Below are 24832 nucleotides of genomic sequence, written 5' to 3' on the forward strand. Positions count from 1 at the left end.
GGAGAGCTTTTCTGAAGATGTGCAACAGTCCGGAGGCTTACCTTTCTCTGCGATCCCACTTCATCAGCTCTCATGCTCTGCTGAGTGTGAGCCACTGGGTTTTAGGGATCGGAGACCGACATCTGTCCAACTTCATGATCAACATGGAAACAGGAGGCATGATCGGCATCGACTTTGGACACGCCTTTGGTTCAGCCACACAGGTCAGGCATATTCAGGGCTAGTAAACGGGAGGCTGTGGCTCAGTTGGTCGAGTGGGTCATCCAATGACCGAAGGGTCAGTGGTTCAAATCCTGGCTCCGACCTTCCACTGAATCCTAAATTGCTCCCAGTAGGGCCTAGCAGTGCCTTACATGGCAGCAGCTGCCCACTGGTGTATGAGTGTGCGTGTGAATGGGTGAATGTGAGGCCTTGTAAAGCGCTTTGGGCACCATGAAGGTGTGGAAAAGTGCTATGTAAGTGCAGTCCATTTAGCATTTTACAAAACATACACAGAAAAGTTAAGACATTTAATTAAAATATAATAAAAACAGACTTTTTTTATTTGTTGCATATAAATCTGCCAAATATAATTAAACATCGCAGGTCTTTTATCAGTTGAATAAACCAATCCACAAATTTTAGTTTTTACTGAAATAGTTTTTGTAGCCACTTCCAAATGTCTTTTTCACTACCTTTACCCTTTAATAGATGATTTAGCACCACTTTTTATGTTATCCTTTTCATTTTGCATTTTTTAATGAAAATCAGGTATTTTTCTGCATTTAATTTATATCATGTAGATGTTCATAAAATCGCAGAGTAAATTCAAAGGTTACTGTATCAGAACAGAGAAAACTGAAGAAAAAGTGACTTTTTTGTAGCAAAATACATCATTAAGTTATATATATAGAGATAGACAGACAGACAGACAGACAGACAGACAGATAGATAGATAGATCAGACATCTAAATCTAAACTTGCCTACCGCCCTATATAGTTTCAGAAAACTGAAAAATTTTCTATGTGGCAAAAAAACACACCCTGAACTACATCAGATTAAATTTAGCAGAAAAAAGTTTTTACTCATTTATGAACGATCTTATATTTAATGACGCAATGGACCAGTAATGTGACCTCATGACACCAAACACATAGGATGTCCATAATTATTCAATCCCTACAAACACCTTCATCTGTAAATTATTCTGTTTTATTTCCTCATAGTTCCTCCCCGTACCCGAGCTCATGCCTTTCCGACTCACAAGCCAATTTGTGAATCTAATGCAACCGCTGAAGGAGTCGGGTCTGATCCAGAGCGTCATGGTTCACTCCCTCAGAGCTTACCGAGCTGAACCGGACCTTCTGCTGAACACCATGGACGTGTTTGTCAAGGAACCTTCACTGGACTGGAAGGTAGAGAAGTCACATTGAATAGACTCCATCGCACATGCACATGCATTTCTTACATTTTGTTTTATAGATGTTATTGTTTGAGATTTTATTTACCCTTTAATTGAGGTTTTTGTAAATATTCAATTTTGATATCAAGACTTCAAAAAGCTGTATCTTGGAAGTGTTTAGAGATAAAGTCATACTGTTAATGAGAAAAATATTGGGTATGAACCAAACTTTATGACCCTGAAAAACCCTAAAAATTGTTGTTTGGTATATTTGAGAAGGGCTGAAGTTGTTTACGAGATTGAGCACTTTATCAGATTTTGACTAAATACAATAAACACACATTATACCAAAACTACAATATGTTAGGGCAAGTCTAAAATGTGTAAGTGATTATCAGTATCTGCACCACAGTTGATTGAGTTCATTTAACTGTACTTTTACCGTGTACCCTTTAAAACTGTCCTTGTATTAATGCTGTAAAATGTGTCTTTTGTAATAAAATTCATCACATAATGGTGTTTTTTGTTGCTTTTCCACAGAACTTTGAGCTGAAGCAGCTGAAGAAGGGAGGCACCTGGACGGAGGAGGTAGATACCAAAGAAATCAACTGGTATCCTTTACAGAAAGTGAACTTTGCCAGGAGGAAACTGGAAGGAGCAAATCCAGCTGTTATAACCAGGTATGATATCCAATCATTTTAATCTTACAGAATCCTCCTACTGAGATAAAATATTAAATATACAAATATTACATAAATACTACTAATTACAACTCAAATATACAAAAACTTAAAATAAAATACTACAGATGAGAAATTTGGTATGAATTCACCCAATAGTTTTGTTGCTACAGACATTTGAAATTTCGCCCATTGTATGTAAATGGGGAAAAAAAGATTTTAAAAATTCATGAAAAATTCAAACTTTGACCTACTGCTCCCAAAATGTAATGAGATCTATTCTAGATGACCTGCAATCTATAAATGAAATGTGGAATGAATTCAACCAATAGTTTTGCTGCTAGAGTGTTAACAATCAAACAAACTGAACTAAAAACAATACCCCTTGCCTGCTCTTCAGGGGGCAGGGTGATAAAAAGAAAAAGGAAATATATTGAATTATAGATAACATTCTGCCAGAGTTTTCTTTGTTTATTTATTCACAAAGAGTTAAAAACTCATCACTAAACTATAATTTACCAAATATTTATGAAGTTACTATTTTAGCCCTATCAGCCCGCCTGTGGGCCGAAAAAATTATATTAATGTTCATCTACTATAAAAATAGAATAAATCACGACAATGAATGTTTTTTTCAACTTTTGCTCAAAGTTTAGACCCTAATGTTAAGAAAAGTACATCAAAAGTGTATTTTAGTGCAAACTTTAATGTTTAAACATGATTTTTAATCTTTGTGGGGTGAAATATACGCTATTAAAAATCTCTGACACAAACAATTAATTTATGCATATCATCGTCAATCCAGCCGAAAAAAAACAGGCGAGGATAAAAAATTCTAATTTCTCTTTTAGTTTGTTACAGTTTACTCAGGCATAGTAATAGATACAATATTTTAGACAATGGGAATAGATTCTGTGAGGTCTGTAAATGTCCATAGACACCAAGAACATCCATATGAACCTTATTATTGTGAAGTAATTCTTCATTTACTTTGGGTATGTCTGTTTAGGCGTTTTTCCCCTGAAAATATGGTCAGGGTTAAACAGGTTAATTAAGGGACTGCAAAAGGAAGGGTTTTCAAAATAAAAGCATCAGTGGTTTATTATTTCCTGTTGTTGCAGTGAGGAGCTGAAGCTGGGCTTTGAGAAGGACGCTGCCTTCGCGGGGATGCAGTCCGTCGCCCTGGGGACGAAGGAGCACAACGTCAGGGCGAAGCTCCCACCTGCCGGTCTGACGGTGGAGAAGCAGGTGGACTGTCTGCTGGACCAGGCCATGGACCCCAATGTTCTCGGCAGAGTGTGGGCGGGCTGGGAACCGTGGTACTGACGGGTTGGTTTATGAAAGATCGTAGAACAGGGGTGTTAAAGTCATTTTAGTTCAGACGCTACATTCAACCCAATATGACCCTAAGCTGGCCGGACCAGTACGATAATAACAGCAGAAAAAAGTAAAATCACATTATAATAATGTTTACATCTCATTAAAAATGTGAATAACATGAACAACCTGAAATGTCTTAAGAAATAAAAGTGCATTTTTAACAGTGTTATGCTTCTTTTTATCACTTACATGTTTGTTACGATTTACAGATTACAGGATCTACACACTTCAATAATCTAAATCTTACCAAGATTTTTTTTCTCATTTCTAGTCAAAATATCTCATCACACTTAAATAAGGCATAATCACCTAAAGAGTAACTTTTCGGTGAGATATAAGAACTTATTTTTAGAAAATAGATCTTGAAAATCTTATTTTTAGGAAATCTTACCAGGATCATTTTCATTTGTTCTATGGGCAGATTTTTTTTCTTGAATGAAGTAATAAAAAAATTTTGAATTAAGCAAAAAAAAAAAATCTGCCGATGGAACAAGTGAAAATTATCTTGGTAAGATATCTTGAAATAAGATTTTCCACATCTATTTTCTGAAAACGAGTTCTTATATCTCACCGAAAAGTTACTCTTTGGGTGATTATGTCTTATTTTAAGTGTGATTAGATATTTTGACTAGAAATGAGAAAAATACACTTGGTAAGATTTAGATTTTTGCAGTGAAAATACACAAAACATTTAGTAACGGACAGAATATTGTTAAATTGCACTGACTTCTCTTAAAACATTTCAGGTTGTTCATATTGGTTCAGATCATTCACATTTTTTGTAAAAGGATAGCTTCTAAATGTAAACGTTTTCATGTAATTTTACTTTTTTACACTAAAACAAAGGAAAAAATGTGGAATTGTCATTATTTCTAGGTTATTATGATAGCGTTTTACTGGTCTAATCCACTTTAGATCAAATCAGTGTGTATGTGGAACCTGAATTAAAATGATTTTACATTTTCAGTGTAATTTTTGCACTTCACAAATCCATCCCATTGGCCGAATGTTGACACCTAGGTCATAGAAGATAATGAAAGGAAAAGGTGGCGTCCTACAGATGTTCCTGCAGATACATGCTCATAATGTCTTATTTGTTGTCATTTGTTGCCATGAGAAATAAATGTCAACTCTTTGTGCGTCTCATATTAAACACTAAAAACATTTCTTACACTTTGTCTTTACACAGCAAAGAGTGTGCGTCATTATTTATTATTGTATCTTTAAATTCACCATTTTAAGTAAAGTGAACAGAAGCACTGCCAGACTTTTATACCCGGAAACTAGTCAGATAACAGGTACATACTTGACTCAATTTTTCTGTGATTAAAATCCCCCTAAATCTTACACACGGAACCTTTTTTAATGAGAATTATTTAATGATGTAGAAGATCCTGGTCGTCATACAGTGTCATATCTTAAAATGTTACCTCATGAAAAACCTCCAACAGTCATGCAAATGTAGAAAATTTTAGCCTTTTGTAACTGAAGGTTCATCTCCGATCGTTGAAATGTGAAAATATCCAATATATTGTTGCACAATTGAATCTCAATATCAGTTTCTGCAAGAAAAAAGAAGCAATACAGTCTCTGCTTTTGGTCATGTTTTGGGTTTGGTGATACTGAACAGAGGGAAATGCTGTGTAAAATATCAAGTTTTGAAAAGTACCTGATTTTTTTTTTTTTTTTGTATTTTAAGTTTGCATGTCATTTTACGTTAAATATTCGCATTTCAACTAAAGTCACTATCACAAAATTGCCCATAATCACAATACAACTTTTTCTCCAAATTATGCAGTCTTAATATCCAACAGTCTAATGGTTTCTTAATATATGCTTTTAATCTTTTACAAGGTCAGATAGATAGATAGATAGATAGATAGATAGTCTTAAAATTATTTTTCATAGTGTTTCTACAGCTTTCATAGAATACTTCATGTTGATTAAGTTGCACTCTATAACACATGTTAAAGCTAAAAAAAAAAAAAAAAAACACCCAAAAAACATTCATAACAGAAATCTACAGGGTGGGGAAGCAAAATTTACAATGAACATTTAGTTGTTTTTTCTCAGCAGGCACTACATCAATTGTTTTGAAACCAAACATATATTGATGTCATAATCATACCTAACACTATTATCCATACCTTTTCAGAAACTTTTGCCCATATGAGTAATCAGGAAAGCAAACGTCAAAGAGTGTGTGATTTGCTGAATGCACTCGTCACACCAAAGGAGATTTCAAAAATAGTTGGAGTGTCCATAAAGACTGTTTATAATGGAAAGAAGAGAATGACTATGAGCAAAACTATTACCAGAAAGTCTGGAAGATACTATTAAAGAAGAATGGGAGAAGTTGTCACCCGAATATTTGAGGAACACTTGCGCAAGTTTCAGGAAGCGTGTGAAGGCAGTTATTGAGAAAGAAGGAGGACACATAGAATAAAAACATTTTCTATTATGTACATTTTCTTGTGGCAAATAAATTCTCATGACTTTCAATAAACTAATTGGTCATACACTGTCTTTCAATCCCTGCCTCAAAATATTGTAAATTTTGCCTCCCCACCCTGTAATAGAGGGAGTAGAATATAATAATGGAACAGTAATAAAGGAAAGAAAAGTTCAATGGAACCTTTTTCAATTTTAAAACTTATTGGACATAAAATTCCATCCACATCATAAGTCCAGCCATTTCCAGGAATAAAGTCCCTGAACTTGAATGGAATATGATCTGGCTGCACTTACATTACTTTTACCACCAGATGTCAGTCATGTTCAATTAAAAAAAAAGCCACTGCTAGAAGTCATATGAACAAAAACACAAATGACTCAATATAAGATAAGAATCATTATTAGTTTTTTTTTTTTTTTTTTTTACTAAAATAATATGTTGCATATGTGCAGCAACAGCAACAACAGCATTCCTCTAAACATGACATAAAAGATGTCACAAAATAAAAATGCCCTTTTCAAAATTGAATAAAAAATTATTTGTATCATTTGCTAAAACATTAAAGACATTTTACGCGAAATAAAATTAAAGAAATGTATGACAAAAAAAATCAAAGTTGACTTTTTGTTGAATAAAAAAGGAAAGCTTAAATAGACATTAGACAGATAATATAGAATATTATAGATATCCACACCATTATTAATAAATATATGATAACGTCTAATGATAATAAAAGTGGAGCAGTGGAAGTGGAAAAACCAATTCAGCAATTTATTTATTTATTTCCTTAATCCAGTGTTGGTCAGGCTTGCCAGGGGGGTCATGGGATCACTTCTGGGTCTTTTTATTTTTTCCTTCAGGTTAGAACATGTATCAGGTGGAACTAATGTTTTAGCGAAGGAGCACCCCGGACTTATTTTAGGGACGTACACCAAACAAACCTACTGCCATGGTGATCTGTCACTAAACTAGACAAAAAGTTTAGGTTTGGAGAATGGACAAGGATTGGACTGGAAAAGAAACATGTGCAATGTTTGTACAGTTTGTACTTTAATGTTCTGAGATGTGCAACGTAAATGTGCTCACTGCAGCCACTGATATTGTTAAAATGGTCATCTTTGTTACCAAAATGTATTTGTTTGTTCTAAAAAAAAAAGTAACTTTATTGTCATAATTGTAAGATAATTGCACATCTCTTATTTTTATTTTGATAAAACATTGTCCCAGGGAGCAGTGTGGTTGGGTTTATTTGTATTGTTCAAGCAAAAATCTAAGTTATTTTTAATTTGCACAACAAAATATTCAAGGAAAAGCAACAAGTATTGTTATGATATTGATGTTTTTTCAATAAAAGTTAGAATTGCACCACTGTTACGCTGTTGTTGGGGTTGAGGGGGGCGTGGAGATTTTTCATCCTCCAAAGGGGGTCCGACAGAAAAAGACTGAGAACCACAACATTAATCTGACATACAGCCTCTCTATCTTTTTTTTTTCTTTAACTTTATTTTTAGAACTTTTCAACATTTAACAAATACAACATTTATAATTTCAAGTAATGTGTTCATAATACAAAGATTGACACCAGACATGATAAACAAACAGAACCCATAGAGAAAAAAAAAAGGGAAAAAAAGGCAACACAAACAAAACATGCATGTCAAGACAGTGCATTCTGGTACATTTAAGGAAAATACATACATACATACATACATACATACATACATACATACATACACACATAAATACATACATACATACATACATACATACATACATACATACATACATACACACATAAATACATACATACATACATACATACATACATACATACATACATACATACACACATAAATACATACATACATACATACATACATACATACACACATAAATACATACATACATACATACATACATACACACATAAATACATACATACATACATACACACATAAATACATACATACATACATACATACATACATACATACATACATACATACACACATAAATACATACATACATACATACACACATAAATACATAAATACATACATACATACATACATACATACATACACACATAAATACATACATACATACATACATACATACACACATACACACATAAATACATAAATACATACATACATACATACATACACACATAAATACATACATACATAAATACATACATACATACATACACATACATACATACATACATACATACATACATACACATAAATACATACATACATACACACACACATAAATACATACATACATACATACATACATACATACGTACATACATACATACATACACACATAAATACATACATACATAAATACATAAATACATTCATACATACACATAAATACATACATACATACATACATACATACATACATAAATACATACATACACACATAAATACATACATAAATAAATACATACATACATACACACACACATAAATACATACATACATAAATACATACATACATACATACATACACACATAAATACATACATACATACATGCATACATACATACATACATACATACACACATACATACACACATAAATACATACATACATACATACACACATAAATACATACATACATACATACATACATACATGCATACATACATACACACATACATACATACATACATACATACATACATACATACACACATAAATACATACATACATAGATACATACATACACACATAAATACATACATACATACATACATACATACATACATACACACATAAATACATACATACATACATACATACATACACACATAAATACATACATACATACATACATACATACATACACACATAAATACATACATACACACATAAATACATACATAAATAAATACATACATACATACATACACACACACATAAATACATACATACATACATACATACATACATACACACATACATACACACATAAATACATACATACATACATACACACATAAATACATACATACATACATACATACATGCATACATACATACATACATACATACATACATACATACATACATACATACATACATACATACATACATACACACATAAATACATACATACATAGATACATACATACACACATAAATACATACATACATACATACATACATACATACATACATACACACATAAATACATACATACATACATACATACATACATACATACATACACACATAAATACATACACACATAAATACATACATACATACATACATACATACATACATACATACATACATACATACATACATACATACACACATAAATACATACATACATACATACATACACACACACATACATACACACATAAATACATACATACATACATACATACACACATAAATACATACATACATACATACATACATACATACATACATACATACATACATGCATACATACATACACACATACATACATACATACATACATACATACATACATGCATACATACATACATACACACATACATACATACACACATACATACATACATACATACATACATACATACATACACACATACATACATACATACATACATACATACATACATACATACATACACATAACAGGTTGATAACAATATAAACAACTAAAACATATTTACAGTTCCAGGCCAGGTAACATATTCACATGGTGTAAAAGAGTCTCCTATACTTTGTTAAATTTGTTGACAGAGTTATTTAGGGTGCACCTAATTTTCTCTTTACTTTATTTTAACCCATAAAGACCCAGACATCCACCGTCAACCAAAAGCATCTACTGATCTAAACTGTTGATCCATTAATCCTATCAATACATATAAATAATCAGTGTAAAATACAGTTTGTCATCTTTTCATGGTCATCAGATATGACCCATTTGGACGTTCAGAGGCTCCGTAGTTACCATGGAAACACTGTCATTTTCTGTAACATTGATTCACCAGTAAAACCCATGGAGTTGGATCAGTGACAGTGGATGGACACATTTGTTTTTATGTTCAGTCAATGACATATTTTACTGAATAAGTTAATTTTTCTTCTTTTTTTGCTGTTTTGATATTATAACCTCCTATTTTATTCTGAGCTTTTATGAACATCTACATGATCAGTTAATTAAACGTAGGAAAATACATGATTTTAATTGGAAAAAATGCTATTTCAAATGACAGTGTTATAATACCGGTAAATGGTGATAAATAGTTTACGAAAGGTTAAATCAGGGGTGTCAAACTCATTTTAGTTCAGGGGCCACATACAGCCTGATATGATCTAAAGTGGACCAGAAAAATAATATAAATAATAGGATAAGAGCTTTTGAGTGAAAAAAGTAAAATTGAATAATGAAAATGTTTACATCTATGAATTGTGCTTGGACATAACATGAACAAATACACTAAAACAAAAAAGTTAAGGATATTTCATTTTTTTGGGTCTTTTTTTTTTTTTTTTTGTCATTTTTGCTATTTGTAAATAAAACTATGGTCATTAAAAAAATGTGTTTCAATTCAATTCACACACAAAAAAGTAAGAAGCGCTGTGCAAGAAAAAAAAAATAGACCAAAAATTAAAAATATCCTTAACTTTTTGTTTGGAGTATATGAACAACCCGAAAATTCCTAACAAAAATAAGTGCAATGTTAACAATATTACGCCTTAGTTTATCATTTATACATGTGCATTGCAACTTAGAGATCACAGTGGATCTACAAATACACAAAACATTTAATAACAAGGAGAATATTATCAAAATTCCGCATACTTCTCGTAAGACATTTCAGATATTCACTTTTTTTTCTTTTTTTTTTTATAAAAGGCTAGTCTATAAATGTAGCTATTCTTGTGTAATGTAACTTTTTTTTACACTAAAGCAAGGAGAAAAATTTGCAGTTTTCATAATTTATAGGTTATTATGATAATATTTTACTGGTCTGGTCATTTTTAGATTGAAATGACCTCAAATGATTTTAACATCCTTGATTGTTAATATCTTCATTGTAATTTTTGCATTTCACAAATTCATCCCAGGGGCCGGATTGAAGCCTTTGGCGGGCCGGTTTTGGCCCCCGGGCCGCATGTTTGACACCTGTGGGTTAAACTGAGACAAAATTTCATTTGGTATGTGCCACAAAAGTCACACTGGGTCCTTATGGGTTAAGCATGATGTCTCTGAGCTACTGATTGTGTATTGGAGGTAATGAGTCCTTCCCTCAGCCTCTATATCTTAAATAAAAATACAGATACATTAAATGCCTGACTAATGTGATGGTGTTTCTGTTATTATTATTTTTTGTTTGTTTGTTTTTTGTCGTTGATTCTGTCCTAGCCCTACCTTTGTTTGTTTACTTATTCATTTATTTTATTTTATTTATTTATTGATTGATTGATTGATTGATTTTACTGTGGTTCTTGTATTATAAGAGTTGTTTGGTTGTTTGGGTATACATTAACCCTTTCATGTATTAATTGTGAGAACCTTAGTCAAGATTTTTTTCTTCAGTGTTTTTATTCCTCCTTAGGCATGAAAAAAACAATGCGATCCAGCTTTTTTTTTTTTTCTGTGGAGTTGCAAAAATATCCATGCATTTAATTTTTTGAAGTAAAGAAACGTGTTTAAAACCCAATATCAGAGAGGGATATGAAAACAATGAAATAAAAACATGTTTAATGCTGCTAATCTGATGTCTTCTCACATTTTAACACATTCTAATGCTAGTAATTCCTCACTTCATCGAGATAATGTGCAAAAAAAAACCTTCTCGTCTAACAAATAATTGATTTCCACTCAGACATGTTAGTGCAGATCAGGTTCAACAAGAACAGCAAAGTTACAGTAATGGTCTGAATGTCAGGATATGAGATGATGCGTAAGTGTCCACTGTGTTGGCTGATATGGAACTAAAACAACTAAACCCATTAATATACAAGAGAACAGCTGGAGAAGAACTGTCCACTGGAGTGACTTATGCATGAAAGGGTTAATACTTCAGTAATCACTCTCTTGATCTTTGGTTTTTCTTAAGAAAAATGTATAATTATCTCTTTGTAATTTTTCTGCTACATTTGTATACATCAGCAAAACCCCCCAAAAAAGTAAAAAAAAAAAAAAAAAAAAAAAACAGATATATTTATGGTAAAGTCAAATTTAAGAGTAAAATCCCAGTCCAGAGTCCAGAAGAAACAGAAACAGATTTCCAGACCTGAGTGAAAAACTACATCCACTCTGTAAACAAGATACTTTTGGATTTATCAGTGAAATAGTTTCTCACCATGTAGGGCATCTTATCATTCCAAACCTTCATTTTATTTGGATATCCTATCATAATTCACTCCATATCAGGGATCCAAGGTCTTTTTGTTTGTCAGATGATGTGCACTGTTGTGTCTTTTTTCACGATTACTGTCCCCCTGTCATATTTGTCTTGCACCAACAAATAAAAGCACGAGTAAAGCAACATTAAATGAAGATGCAAGGAAGTGTCCTCTTTATAAACGGCAGGGATTTACAACCCAAGAAAACACCATAAACTCTCAAGCGCAGCGTCTGGAGCTGTTTATCTGTGATTATTGTGCACAGTAAAGTTTATATGACGGCTGTAATCAGAGCCAGAAGCTGACAGTCACTGCACTTTTATCACGTCTGTTATCTTTAACCACGACACGTATGAGATATTTGACCGAACAAGGTCAAGTTAATAAAAATAACTTGGAAAATGGAAATGTTTGCAGGTCAAAATAAAGGAACAATAATCCCAGACAGACAGAAGGGTTCCTCAGACATAATCTTAACCCATAAAAACCCAAATATCCACTGGCGACCAAAACTATCTTGTCAAGAAAAATATTTAATACCTGTTGATCCACTAATCCTATCATTCCATGTAAATAATTGGAGTAAAATACAGTTTGTCGTCTTTTCATTTGGACGTTCAGAGGCCTTTTTTTTTTTTTTTTTTACCACAAATGTATTTATTATTCAACGATAGAACTTACAAAAAATATGAATATAACAAGAATATACAAAACATCAGACATTACAAGACACAGTAACCATGAACTAAAAATAAAGAAGGTATAAAACAATGAGAAAATAATGTATTCATTGAAAATATATAAAATTGTCCAAACAAATAAATTCACATAATGCAAAGGCATGCATACACAAAGAAGAAAAGACAAATATCAATAATAACTTAAAATATAAAGGTCTAAGGCAGTGGTTTCCAACCTTTTGTGGCTCGTGACCCCATTTTTACATCACAAATTTCTGGCGACCCCAGAACGGAGTTAATTTTTATTTTATTTTTTTTAATTAATTTGTTTTTGATCATATGATAGTTTGCTATACTATGTTGCAAATAAACATTCATTTTAGTTGACATTTAGTCTATATAATGTATATTATTATGGACGGAGGCAGAAAAGCCAGGTGTAGATTACTGCACAAAGGGAGAATTTGATTTTCTTTGGTCAGGATATGTACAGTCAGTCCAGCTGTGATTTACAAGGCTGACAATTAATACTGAACAAACAAGAACTCAAACTATGAATTATGAAAGAGCTGCAGCATCTGAAACTGACCACAATGAACATTTGACAGATAAACAGAACCACAGTGCTTCAGTTTCAGACTCACAGTTTGTCATGTTTTTTACGGACTGGGATTGTCTCTGTCAACTCAACTTATATTTTTTTATTAGTAAGTTTTTATTCTTACCAGTTACTAGAAATTTCAGGAGACCCCATTTGAATTCCAGGTGACCCCACAGGGTTGAAAAACACTGGATGAATGGCTCAACAGGTATTAAATATTTTAGATCAGTAGATGCTTTTGGGTGCTGGCGGATGTTTGGGTCTTTCTGGGTTAATCACATTTTCACAGGAGACCAAAACAGAGCTAAAGAAGAGATGATTTGAGTATAAACATGCCTTAAATTGGAGATGTTAAGATAAAATAAGCTAAACTGTTAACACACAGAGTCCCAGTTTGCATTCATAACTGTCCTGTTTCTCAAATAAAGACAGGAAAACACCTGAAAAATTTTAAATCTATCTATCTATCTATCTATCTATCTATCTATCTATCTATCTATCTATCTATCTATCTATCTATCTATCTATCTATCTATCTATCTATCTATCTATCTATCTATCTATCTATCTATCTATCTATCTATCTATCTATACATATGTATATATGAGTGTAGATTCATTTAATTTTAAAGAATTCTTAAGTGGAAATCCTCATCTCTACCAACCTCCTCAAAATGGATCGAGGAAGTACTTTATTTTCTCAAACTGGAAAAAATTTGTTTGACATTAGCTGGAGCCTCGAACACTTTTGAAAAGACAAGGACTCCTTTTCTGATCTATGTTAATAGTGCAATCTGTCATGTTTCTCTTGACTGAGTATTTTGATGTACATTTGTGTTTTGTTTTTTTTTGGTAACATTTAAAGTGGAAATTTTGTACTTCTATTTTGTATTTTATTTACTGTTTATTTATTTGTTTATTTTTATCTTTCCTGTGATTTGGAGGGGATGTGTGCCAGGGGAGGGGGATTTGTTCTGCTTGTTGTTTGTCTGTGTGATGGACTTTTGTATCATGTGTCGGAACTATGTTCTTTTTTTATATATATGTAAAAAAATAACAAAAACCAATAAACAGAAGGTTACAAAAAAAAAAAAAATCTTTATATATTGTCAGAGTGTTTGTGCTTTTCTTGTTAAAGACAAATTCCAGTGATTTAATATATTTTTCATATTCAATCATACAGACTTGAAATCTGGGTGGGTTTCAGCATGTTTACTTTTGTGTATGTAAAAGAACAGCAACTTCTCTTTTTTCTTTTATATTTTTTTATTGTTTATTTTATTTTATTTATTTATTTATTTATTTGAACAGCGACTTCTCTCTTTTTTTTCATACTTTATTTACAAAATACTGTGTACACATAGACCAGAACATGGCATGGAGAAAAAAACATAATGCTCGAGGTGAGGCAGAAAGAAATTAAATACAATTACATAAATAGGTAAGTAAATTAAATAAAATGAAAGTAAAGAAATAAACAAGAGGAGAAAAAACAATAAATAAATAATAAAATTAAAAAATAAAATAAAAATAAATAAATTACAACTTAAATTCGTCACATAAGGCTTTAGTCTTCACAGATTAAGGTTAGTGCAAAAGTGTGTCTGAACAGCGACTTCACATGTAAAGCTGTGACTTAACTTGTGACGTAACCGGAAGTGATGCAATCTGCGTTTAGATGCTTTTATTTTGAAAGGATGTACCGGATGCTAAACGCCGCATTTCGGTCCATGTGACACATGAAAAGTACACCTGTTGTTAAGGGGGCACGCCAGACTCAATCCCGGATCACACCAATCACAAGTTGAGGCGGAATCACATGGAGCTCCAGGGCCGAACAGCACTGGGAGCGAACACCGGACTGTGAGGGCTTTGATCCGGACGCAGGCACACAGGAGGACGCAGCGGACTGTGGATTTACTGTCGTGGTTTGACCCGGCTCTGGGAACTTTTCCGGATCAGGAGTTAGTTCTTCTGCTATGGTACAGGAGCCTTCACCAGGTGCGTGTTTTCACTCAGTACTGCTTTGTGTTTGGACCTGACATTTGTGAAGACGCTGCGTAAAATTCAGGCGAACTCCAAAAAACAAAGTAAAGTTATTTCACTGACTCTAAACACATCAGTTTGGAAGAGATTTGAAGAGTTTAGTCTGAGTTTATGCGACTTTATTCAACGATTTGTTCAGTTTTTTTTTTTTTTTTTTTTTTTTGCGGTGTGGTGTCCGAAATATGGTTATTTTTGCGTAATTACGCACGTTTTCGGGTTTTATTGGATGTTAAACTCGTCATATATGTTTCAGCTGTGAAGCCAGTGATGTCATTGTTTCTTTTTTATTGAGTTTTGTTCCTTTTTTACCTGTAGAATACATACAGTACAAATGCATTTTAGAAACAATCACATTATGGTCCAAAATTTTTGTCATAATCTGGATTTTTACTGTAGTTTGGTTAAAAAAAAAAAAAAAAAAAAATAATTCGAGGGGGGATTCTGGTTTTATTTTAGAAAGTTAGTGTGTTTCTATTAAATTTTCAGCCACATGTTTCAGCTGTGAACCCAGTGATGTCATTGTTGCTTTTTTATTGAGTTTTGTTCCTTATTTACCTGTAGAATATATACAGTACAAATGCATTTTAGAAACCATCACATTATGGTCCAAATTTTTTGTCATAATCTGGACTTTTACTGTAGTTTGTTATTTAAAAATCTTTTTAAAAAGTTAATTCGAGTGGGAATTCTGGTTTTATTTTAGAAAGTTAGTGTGTTTCTATTAAATTTTCAGCCACATGTTTCAGCTGTGAACCAAGTCATGTCATTGTTTCTTTTTTATTGAGTTTTGTTCCTTATTTACCTGTAGAATACATACAGTACAAATGCATTTTAGAAACAATCACATTATGGTCCAAAATTTTTGTCATAATCTGGATTTTTACTGTAGTTTGGTTAAAAAAAAAATAATAATAATAATAATTCGAGGGGGGATTCTGGTTTTATTTTAGAAAGTTAGTGTGTTTCTATTAAATTTTCAGCCACATGTTTCAGCTGTGAATGAAGTGATGTCATTGTTGCTTTTTTATTGAGTTTTGTTCCTTATTTACCTGTAGAATATATACAGTACAAATGCATTTTAGAAACTAAAACATTATGGTCTGAAGTTTTTGTCATAATCTGGACTTTTACTGTAGTTTGTTATTTAAAAAGGTTTAAAAAAAAGTTAATTCGAGTGGGAATTCTGGTTTAATTTTAGAAAGTTAGTGTGTTTCTATTAAATTTTCAGCCACATGTTTCAGCTGTGAACCCAGTGATGTCATTGTTACTTTTTTATTGAGTTTTGTTATTATTCAGTACTATTCAGTACAAATGCAGTTCAGAAACCATCACATTATGGTCCAAAATTTTTGTCATAATCTGGACTTTTACTGTAGTTTGGTTTAAAAAAAAAAAAAAAAAAAAAGTTAATTCGAGTGGGGATTCTGGTTTTATTTTAGAAAGTTAGTGTGTTTCTATTAAATTTTCAGCCACATGTTTCAGCTGTGAACCAAGTGATGTCATTGTTGCTTTTTTATTGAGTTTTATTCCTTATTTACCTGTAGAATATATACAGTACAAATGCATTTTAGAAACTAAAACATTATGGTCTGAAGTTTTTATCAAAATCTGGACTTTCACTGTAGTTTGTTATTTAAAAAAGTTAATTTGAGTGGGGATTCTGGTTTTATTTTAGAAAGTTAGTGTGTTTTTATTAAATTCTCAGCCACATGTTTCAGCTGTGAACCCAGTGATGTCATTGTTGCTTTTTTTTTTTTATTGAATCTTGTTCCTTATTTACCTGTAGAAATGAAGAATCACCAACTACTAATATATAGTACAAATACATTTTAGAGACCATCACATTATGATCTAAAGTTGTTTTTTTTTTTTTTTTTTATCATAATCTGGGCTTTTACTGTAGTTTGATTCAAGTGGGGATTCTGGTTTTATTTTGGAAAGTTAGTGTGTTTCTGTGAAGTTCTCAGCCACATATATGCATAGTTGGATCATTGTAGGACAGACTGGTTGGATGCATCACCACAGCTTCAGGGTTAGGGTTTGGAACCCTCAACCCTTCAAGACCTACAACCATTTTTAAGGTTAAGATTAACACATTTGATCAATTCAGGCTTTTTCACTCTGTATATGTGGTATTTCCTTTATGATTTATCAACATTAACCACTGTCATCCTCCACATTTTGCATTTTTTTCAGTAAAAATCATGTACTTTTCTGTATTTAATTATCTGATTGTGTAGGTGTTCATGACTGAATTCAGAAAATCAAACAAAATTGGGCTTTTTCAGAGAATTACATCATTAACTGACTTAAAAACTTGCGCCTGCATCCACTGTCATTGATCCAACTCCACGGGTTTTACCGGTGAATCAATGCTGTAGAAGATGATGGTGTTGTTATGTTCACTACGGAGCCTCTGAACGTCCAAATGGGTCATATCTGATGACCATGAAAAGATGACAAACTGGATTTTACACCAATTATTTACATTTATTGATAAAATGAGTGGTTTAGAAGTGAATAAACATTTAGATCAGTAAATGCTTTTGGTTACTGGTGGTTGTTTTAGCTCTAACAGTACAATAAACCCTTTCATTTTTGCTGCAGATGCTAGTTTTTGATGGGATACTGCACTGAAGTTTCTCTGCTTTACTATGAGAAACTTAAAACCACCATATTATGCAACTGACTGTCTGTATGAGCACACAGAAATGACTATTTTAGTACATTTTTCATCATAAGGAAGCAACCACCAGTGACTTTAATGGAAAAAAATGAGTTTTACTAAAGGTCACTACACTTAACTGACCCACACATTGAAATTTAATCGATTTCTAAACTATTTCTTTACAACTCCTTCAGAATAAAGCACATAATGTCAGTGACTGCAACTCAAAGCTTTGTATGAACTCATGAGATAAGAGAGAATACTTCTGAGAACTGAAAAAACACAGTGTCCGCACTTGGTTCTCCAGGAAAATGGGTCAAAAGTGTAATTCTTTATTTGCAAAATAAGAGATTTGTGTTACACCAGTGGCACGACTCCAAAGAAAGAAGAGGGTCATCAGTTTTTACATTTATGTGGCATTTTCTATCATACATTTGACAGTTATAGATGCATATTTTCAATTTTAACAGTAGAAAAACAAGTTAAGCTGTGGTTCTTCACCTTTTATCCATGACTACAGGGACATGCACCTGTATGGGGCTTGATTTAAAAGCACATATTGCCAAATTCTTGGTTCAAAAGGGTGAAACTGTTCTAATAACCTTTCAGTTGAACGTACAGGGTGTCCATAAAGTCTCTTTACAATTTAACAAATGTATTACAAAAGCAAATAAATAGACAAATCTGTGGAAATTAAAATAACCCATAAAGACCTAGTGCTACTTTTGCGGCACTTCCAAAATAGTTTTTTCTCTTTATTTGATTTTTCTTAAGTGATTTATCACCATTTATTGTAATATTATCCTTTATATTTTGTGTTTTTTCAGTTTAAATTGTGTTTTTTCCTATATTTAATTCACTGATCATGTAGATGTTCATTAAAGCTCACATTAAAGTTGAGGGTTATTATATCAAAAACACAGAAAACTAAAGAAAAAGTGACTTTTTCAGTAAAATATATCATTACCTGAACACAAAGCAAGCGTTTCCATCCACTGTTATTGATCCGACTCATCCACATCCACATTTTGCATTTTTTTCCAGTGAAAATCATGTATTTTTCTGATTTGAATAATCTCATGTAGATGTTCATGAGTGAACAGCTACATGATCAGTGAGTGTCAAAATGGAAAACCAAACAAAACTTGACGTGTTTAGAGAATTGAATCATTAACTGACAATACAGTAACTCCTTGAAAGTGTTTGCAATTATAACTCTGTGATGTGATTTATTTCTTGATTTTTAATATTAACTCTAAGTTTAGATGGCCAGCTAGAGCTACTTACAGAGAGGTGATAGATGAAAAATAAAACTTTTATGTCAAAAAAGAAAATCAGCAGGTGTTGTCAGGTCAACTCCAGGTACATTTTTATCTTTATCTTTGTCTCAGTGCGAGTGTACCTGAAGAATGCCAAGTAGCTTCTCTTTTTTTAGGATAAAACTTAGTGTTTTTCTTTAATTTCTAAACTGTTTGCTTTTATGAAACATATTTTTAGTTGTTTAAAGCATTAGGCAATATGATAATAACTGCAAAAGATAATCACAAGTATATGTATTCCTGTAGATATGGATTTTACCCCAGTGATAAGGTGCTGTGCTGGAAAAATGTGAAAATGACCCTTAAAAGTGCTTGAATTTGACTTAAATTAGGCCTCAAAACATTATTGTTTACTGCAGCTTTCTCTTAAACTCTTAAATAATGTCTTTTAAATGAATTTTAAAATCACATTTTATCGCTGATGATTTTAACGTCTATTTTAATGTTAATGTTTTTATATTTGAACTTTCTCTCATCTTAAATGTTTTATTATGTCGCTCCTGTGACACTTTTATGTTTTATGTAACGCACTTTGAGTTGTCCTGTATATGAAATAAACTTGCCTTGAAAATTGTGTACGATCCTTGTGTAAAGGTCCATGGAATAGATTTAAGGTTATTCGTATAAGTCTGTCATGTTTATTTGTTTTTTGTTTTGTTTTTTTCAGTGGTCTTCGTTCCTATCGTGGTGCAGCGTTGTGTGTGAGAACAGACCTGAATCGTGGGATCACCTTTTCCAGGCCTAAGGGCCACAGGGCCGAGACGACATGCTGGCCGCCATGCTGCGCCAGAGTTCTGGAGGAGGATCCGGAGGTGGAGGCGGTAACGGTAGTAACGGCGGCGGTAGTGGAACCAAACTCTCTCTGGGCATCTCCAGACTGTCCAGCTCCAGCTTGGGTTCGGCAAGTTCCGGCGGCGGCGGCGTGGGCCCCTGGGCGCCGGGAAGGGTCTCCAAGAGCGGCTCAGTGAGCTCGGACAGCCCGGATATCCCCGCCTCGGACCCCAATTACATCATGCAGCTGGTCAGCGACGTGCGGAAGTTCGCTGACGTGCTTCTACAACTCAAAGAAGTTTTCAACTCCAAAGGTAGGTCTGAGGAGTTGTCCTTGGAAGGGAATATTAGACTGAATAGTGAGACTGAGTAAGTGTTCGAACAGTAAATATTAAAAGTCGTGGTGTCTTTTCTGTCTTTAACACTCACAGAAATACTCTGAAATTCAAAACCTTAGTGTGTTATTGGAGGACAACAACAACAACAACAAACAAGACTAGTACTTTTGTGAAATTTTTCAAAGTGTTTTATTGTCATGTAGAAAATCAAGGTCAGTGAAGTTACCGTATTTGGTTCCTTGCCCGTAAGTGGCAAAAACCAAAAAAAATCCGATAAGTATGTAAAAAAATACAAGAAAGACGCAAGTAATGTGAAAGGAACATGTATTTTAGAACATTAGACCAACATAAGTGCTGATCCAGACCCCTGTCCACATCCACATTATCCCTTTGAACATCATTTAGATCAGTCAGTGGTTTTAGTCGAGCGTAGATGTTTGGGTCTTTACGGGTTTATCCACTTCTGTATGGACACCATTAGTTGCATGAAGCTCATCAAGACGGTACTGGATTCGTTGCCATGTTGGCTGTATCATAGCATCATCAATGGTCACAATAGCATCGCTGATCTTTTACTTCAAGTCGTTGATATCGTGAACATAACACCCATTTTGTCTTGTAGAAAATCAAAGTCTATGAAGTTACCATATTTGGTTCCTTGTCTGGAAGTGGCAAGAAAAAAAAAAACAAAAAACAAGAAGTGTATGTATAAAAAACTACCATGTTGACCGGTGGGGATCCACTGGTTCTAGATGTGGTAGTTTTTATGCTGTTGTGTATTCGTGCATGCTGAACCGCATTTGGCCAACAGTCACTGCCAAAGCATTCTGGCCATAGCAATATTCCAAAATTGCTAATATCTCCCACAGTATTTGTCCTATCAACTTGCCGTTTTCACTAGTCTCATCCTTGACCAAAAATTCATAAGTCTGCCAAACTGCAGCAGTCAACTCTTTTTGGGTTTTGCGTGAAAACCCAGACACACACACACACACACACACACACACACACACACACACACACACATGCACATGGAGGCCACTTGGCTTTTAATACCTCCTGAGACCCAGGAAGTGAACTTTTTTGCCATTTTACATGAAATAATCGCCTTGATTGGAAACAGCATGATGCAGCAGTTTTTTCAGATACATTTTTTATTCGTTTTTTTTTTTTTTTTTTTTAAATATAATGTCCTTTTTAGTGGCCTTTTTTTTCTAAGTAAAGCTGTGAAACTTTAGTCCACTACAGAGGACAAAAATGCATTGCTGGGTCTCAGGAGGATGATATACGTAGATACAAGAAAAACACATGTAACGTGAAAGGAACATGTATTTTAGAACATTCCAACATGTGCTGATCCAGACCCGTGTCCACATCCACATGATCCCTTTGAACATCATTCCTTACATTAGTACCATTACTTCATGGTACCTAACAAAGCAGGTACACTCACTGTTCATGCAGAGGTGGACCTTACAGACCCTGTAGACCACATCGGACCTCACTGTAACTGTTGCTGTCACTGTCTTGTAATATAAAATGACCAAAAAAAGTCACTTGCCCGATAAAGGGTTAAACCTTCAGCTCAACCTCATAAACCATCATCTGTTGCTATACTCCTGATCAGTCAGTAGTGTCTTTGTTGCCACAACAGCAGATGTGGGCTCTCAATACATTCTGTTACACGAGTAAAAATGATCTCGTTTCTCTGGTTCTTGTAATGACACGAACACAGTGAGGTGTTTTATTCTTTGTTCTTTCAGACAAACATAATGTATACTTCCTATTCAATATATAAACTTGAAGCAAAGCCAATGTGGGGGTGGGGTGGGGGGGGTGCAAAAAAAACAAAAAACAAAAAAAGAAAGGCAGTATAGTGTAAGCGCAGCCAAAGGGATTTCTAGTGGAATGTTGCCGCCTGTTAAGTCTTGTGTACACATTGTTGCTTTCACCACAATGTACACAGTCCCAGACCTATCTACCTGTTTTGGCCCTCTACGGCCTTGGCTGTGCGGTCAGTCACCCTGCCTTATCTCCCTATTTATACTGCATTTTTCCCTGCACTTTGCGCGTTCAATCCCCACAACCGTTATTAATACATCTGATAAAAATGTGGTATAAAAAGTGTATGTCTGTCACCTGTTCTTAACCCATAAAAGACCCAGTGCTACTTTTGTGGCAGTTTCAAAATCTTTTTTTTTTTTTTTTATATATATTTAACTTTTCTTAAGTATTTATCACCATTTATTATAATATTATCCCCTGTATTTTGCATTTTCTCAGTGTAAAGCATGTATTTTCCTGTATTGAATTCATTAGATGTTCATAAAAGCTCAGATTAAAGTTGAGGGTTATTACATCAAAAACAGAGAAAAATGAAAAATAGTGACTTTTTCAGCAAAGATATCAATAACTGAGCTTAAAGAAAGTGTCTCCATCCACTGTCATTTGTCAAATTCCATGTGTTTTACTGTTGAATCAACGTTGTTGAAGATGACGGTCTTTCCTGGTTCACCACAGAACCTACAAATAATACTGTGTAAATCATGTGTTTTCTTATATTTAATTCACTGTTTATGTAGATGTTCATACAAGCTCAGATTAAAGTTCAGGAATATTGTATCAGAAACGGAGAAAACTGAAGAAAAAAGGGACTTTTTCAGCAAAATACATAGTTAATTAAACAGAAAAATGATTGTCTCCATCCACTGTCATTTATCGAACTCCATGATCATGTAGATGTTCATAAAATCAAAGTAAATTCAAATGTTACTATATCAGATCAGATAAAATTCAGGAAAAAGTGACCTCTTTTTTTTAGCAAAATGTATTATTAAGTGATATATATTTAGCATTTTTTAGTGAAACTCAGGTATTTTCCCATATCTAATTTCCATATCTGAAAATTTATAGGTAATTATATCAAAACTGAAGAAAATGTGGCTTTTTCAGCATAGATTTTAATAATTAACCATAAAAAAGGTGTCTCCATCCCCTGTCATTTGTCAAATTTTGCGAGTTTTGCCGGTGAATCAATAGTCGCTTTTCCATTGACCCTCAAATTGTGCAAATATAACTTGCACATGAAAATTTTCTCGTTTTTCGATGAAAAGTTTTTGCATTGGCAAGAGGTGGTTTCTCGGGTGTCGTCCAATTGGTATATCACGCAAAACTGCAATGGAAAGACCTTTTTTCGCAACTAGAGTCACGTGAATGGAAAAAAAAAACTGATGTTGACGGACATTATAACAAGCGAAGAAGAAGAGTTTTAAAAGAAACATGGTGTGGTATGTGTGGACACACCAGGAAATGAATCATTTTTTAATTTAGTATGTGATAGAGGGGCTATATATTATAATAATAATAATAATGAATATATCTGTAAATCAACATGAAATTTACGTTTGTCGCCATGTTTATGGAATGACTTCTCATTTCATCACGTGATAATAAATAAATAAATCCTTGCATTTGTGATTTAATGGAAAAACCGACATTGCGCGCTTCTGTTTTTTTGATATTTAGTAAAAATCGGTGAAGTTTGGCACATATGTCCATTAGGGCTGAAAGATATATCGTTATCTAATCGATATAGAGATATGAACATTCAAGATATTAATATCGAAAAAGCAGCGATATAAATGATATAGATTTCCCCCGTACTCGCCCTGCATGTACAGCTCTGGAAGTCACAACAAATTTAATTTATTTGTACTTTATGTTAATGTTGATGACTGGCAGTGAGTTCTTATAAATCAAACTGCACTTTCCACATTCTTTTGTGTTATGATGTTAGTATTTTTCTGAAAAATGCTTGGTTTTCACCGAACCCGTAGTCATATCGTATCGATATCGAGATATCTGGCATGAATATCGAGATACGAAATTTTGTCCATATCGTTCAGCCCTAATGTCCATTGGAAAAGCCACTAATGTTGTAGAAGATGATGGTGTTTCTTCATTCACTACGGAGCCTCTGAACATCCAAATGGCTCATATTTTCCACCAATTATTTACATGTATTGATAGGTTTGTGGATCAGAAGTTATTAGACATGTTAGATCAGTAGATGCTTGTGGTTGCCAGTGGCTGTTTGGGGTCTTTAGGGGTTAAATAGAATATGGAGCAGTATTT

The 24832-nt window shown here is 33.3% G+C and overlaps 2 protein-coding genes across 2 annotated transcripts in view; both read left to right on the forward strand.

Annotated features, from left to right (window-relative positions):
* Positions 1-3783, forward strand: part of prkdc (protein kinase, DNA-activated, catalytic subunit) — a 68227-nt gene extending 64444 nt beyond the window's left edge. The window contains exons 83-86 of the mRNA XM_030123562.1: positions 2-203; positions 1207-1395; positions 1923-2062; positions 3184-3783. Of these exons, the coding sequence (XP_029979422.1) occupies positions 2-203; positions 1207-1395; positions 1923-2062; positions 3184-3388 (736 nt within the window). The 3' untranslated portion in view covers positions 3389-3783. The remainder of the gene's footprint in view (position 1; positions 204-1206; positions 1396-1922; positions 2063-3183) is intronic.
* An 11550-nt stretch (positions 3784-15333) lies between these two features.
* Positions 15334-24832, forward strand: part of arhgap29a (Rho GTPase activating protein 29a) — an 86255-nt gene continuing 76756 nt past the window's right edge. The window contains 2 exon segments of the mRNA XM_030123325.1: positions 15334-15557; positions 20257-20674. Of these exon segments, the coding sequence (XP_029979185.1) occupies positions 20356-20674 (319 nt within the window). The 5' untranslated portion in view covers positions 15334-15557; positions 20257-20355.

This window comes from Sphaeramia orbicularis, chromosome 20 (assembly GCF_902148855.1).
Source record: "Sphaeramia orbicularis chromosome 20, fSphaOr1.1, whole genome shotgun sequence".
In the NCBI taxonomy this organism is placed as follows: Eukaryota; Metazoa; Chordata; class Actinopteri; order Kurtiformes; family Apogonidae; genus Sphaeramia; species Sphaeramia orbicularis.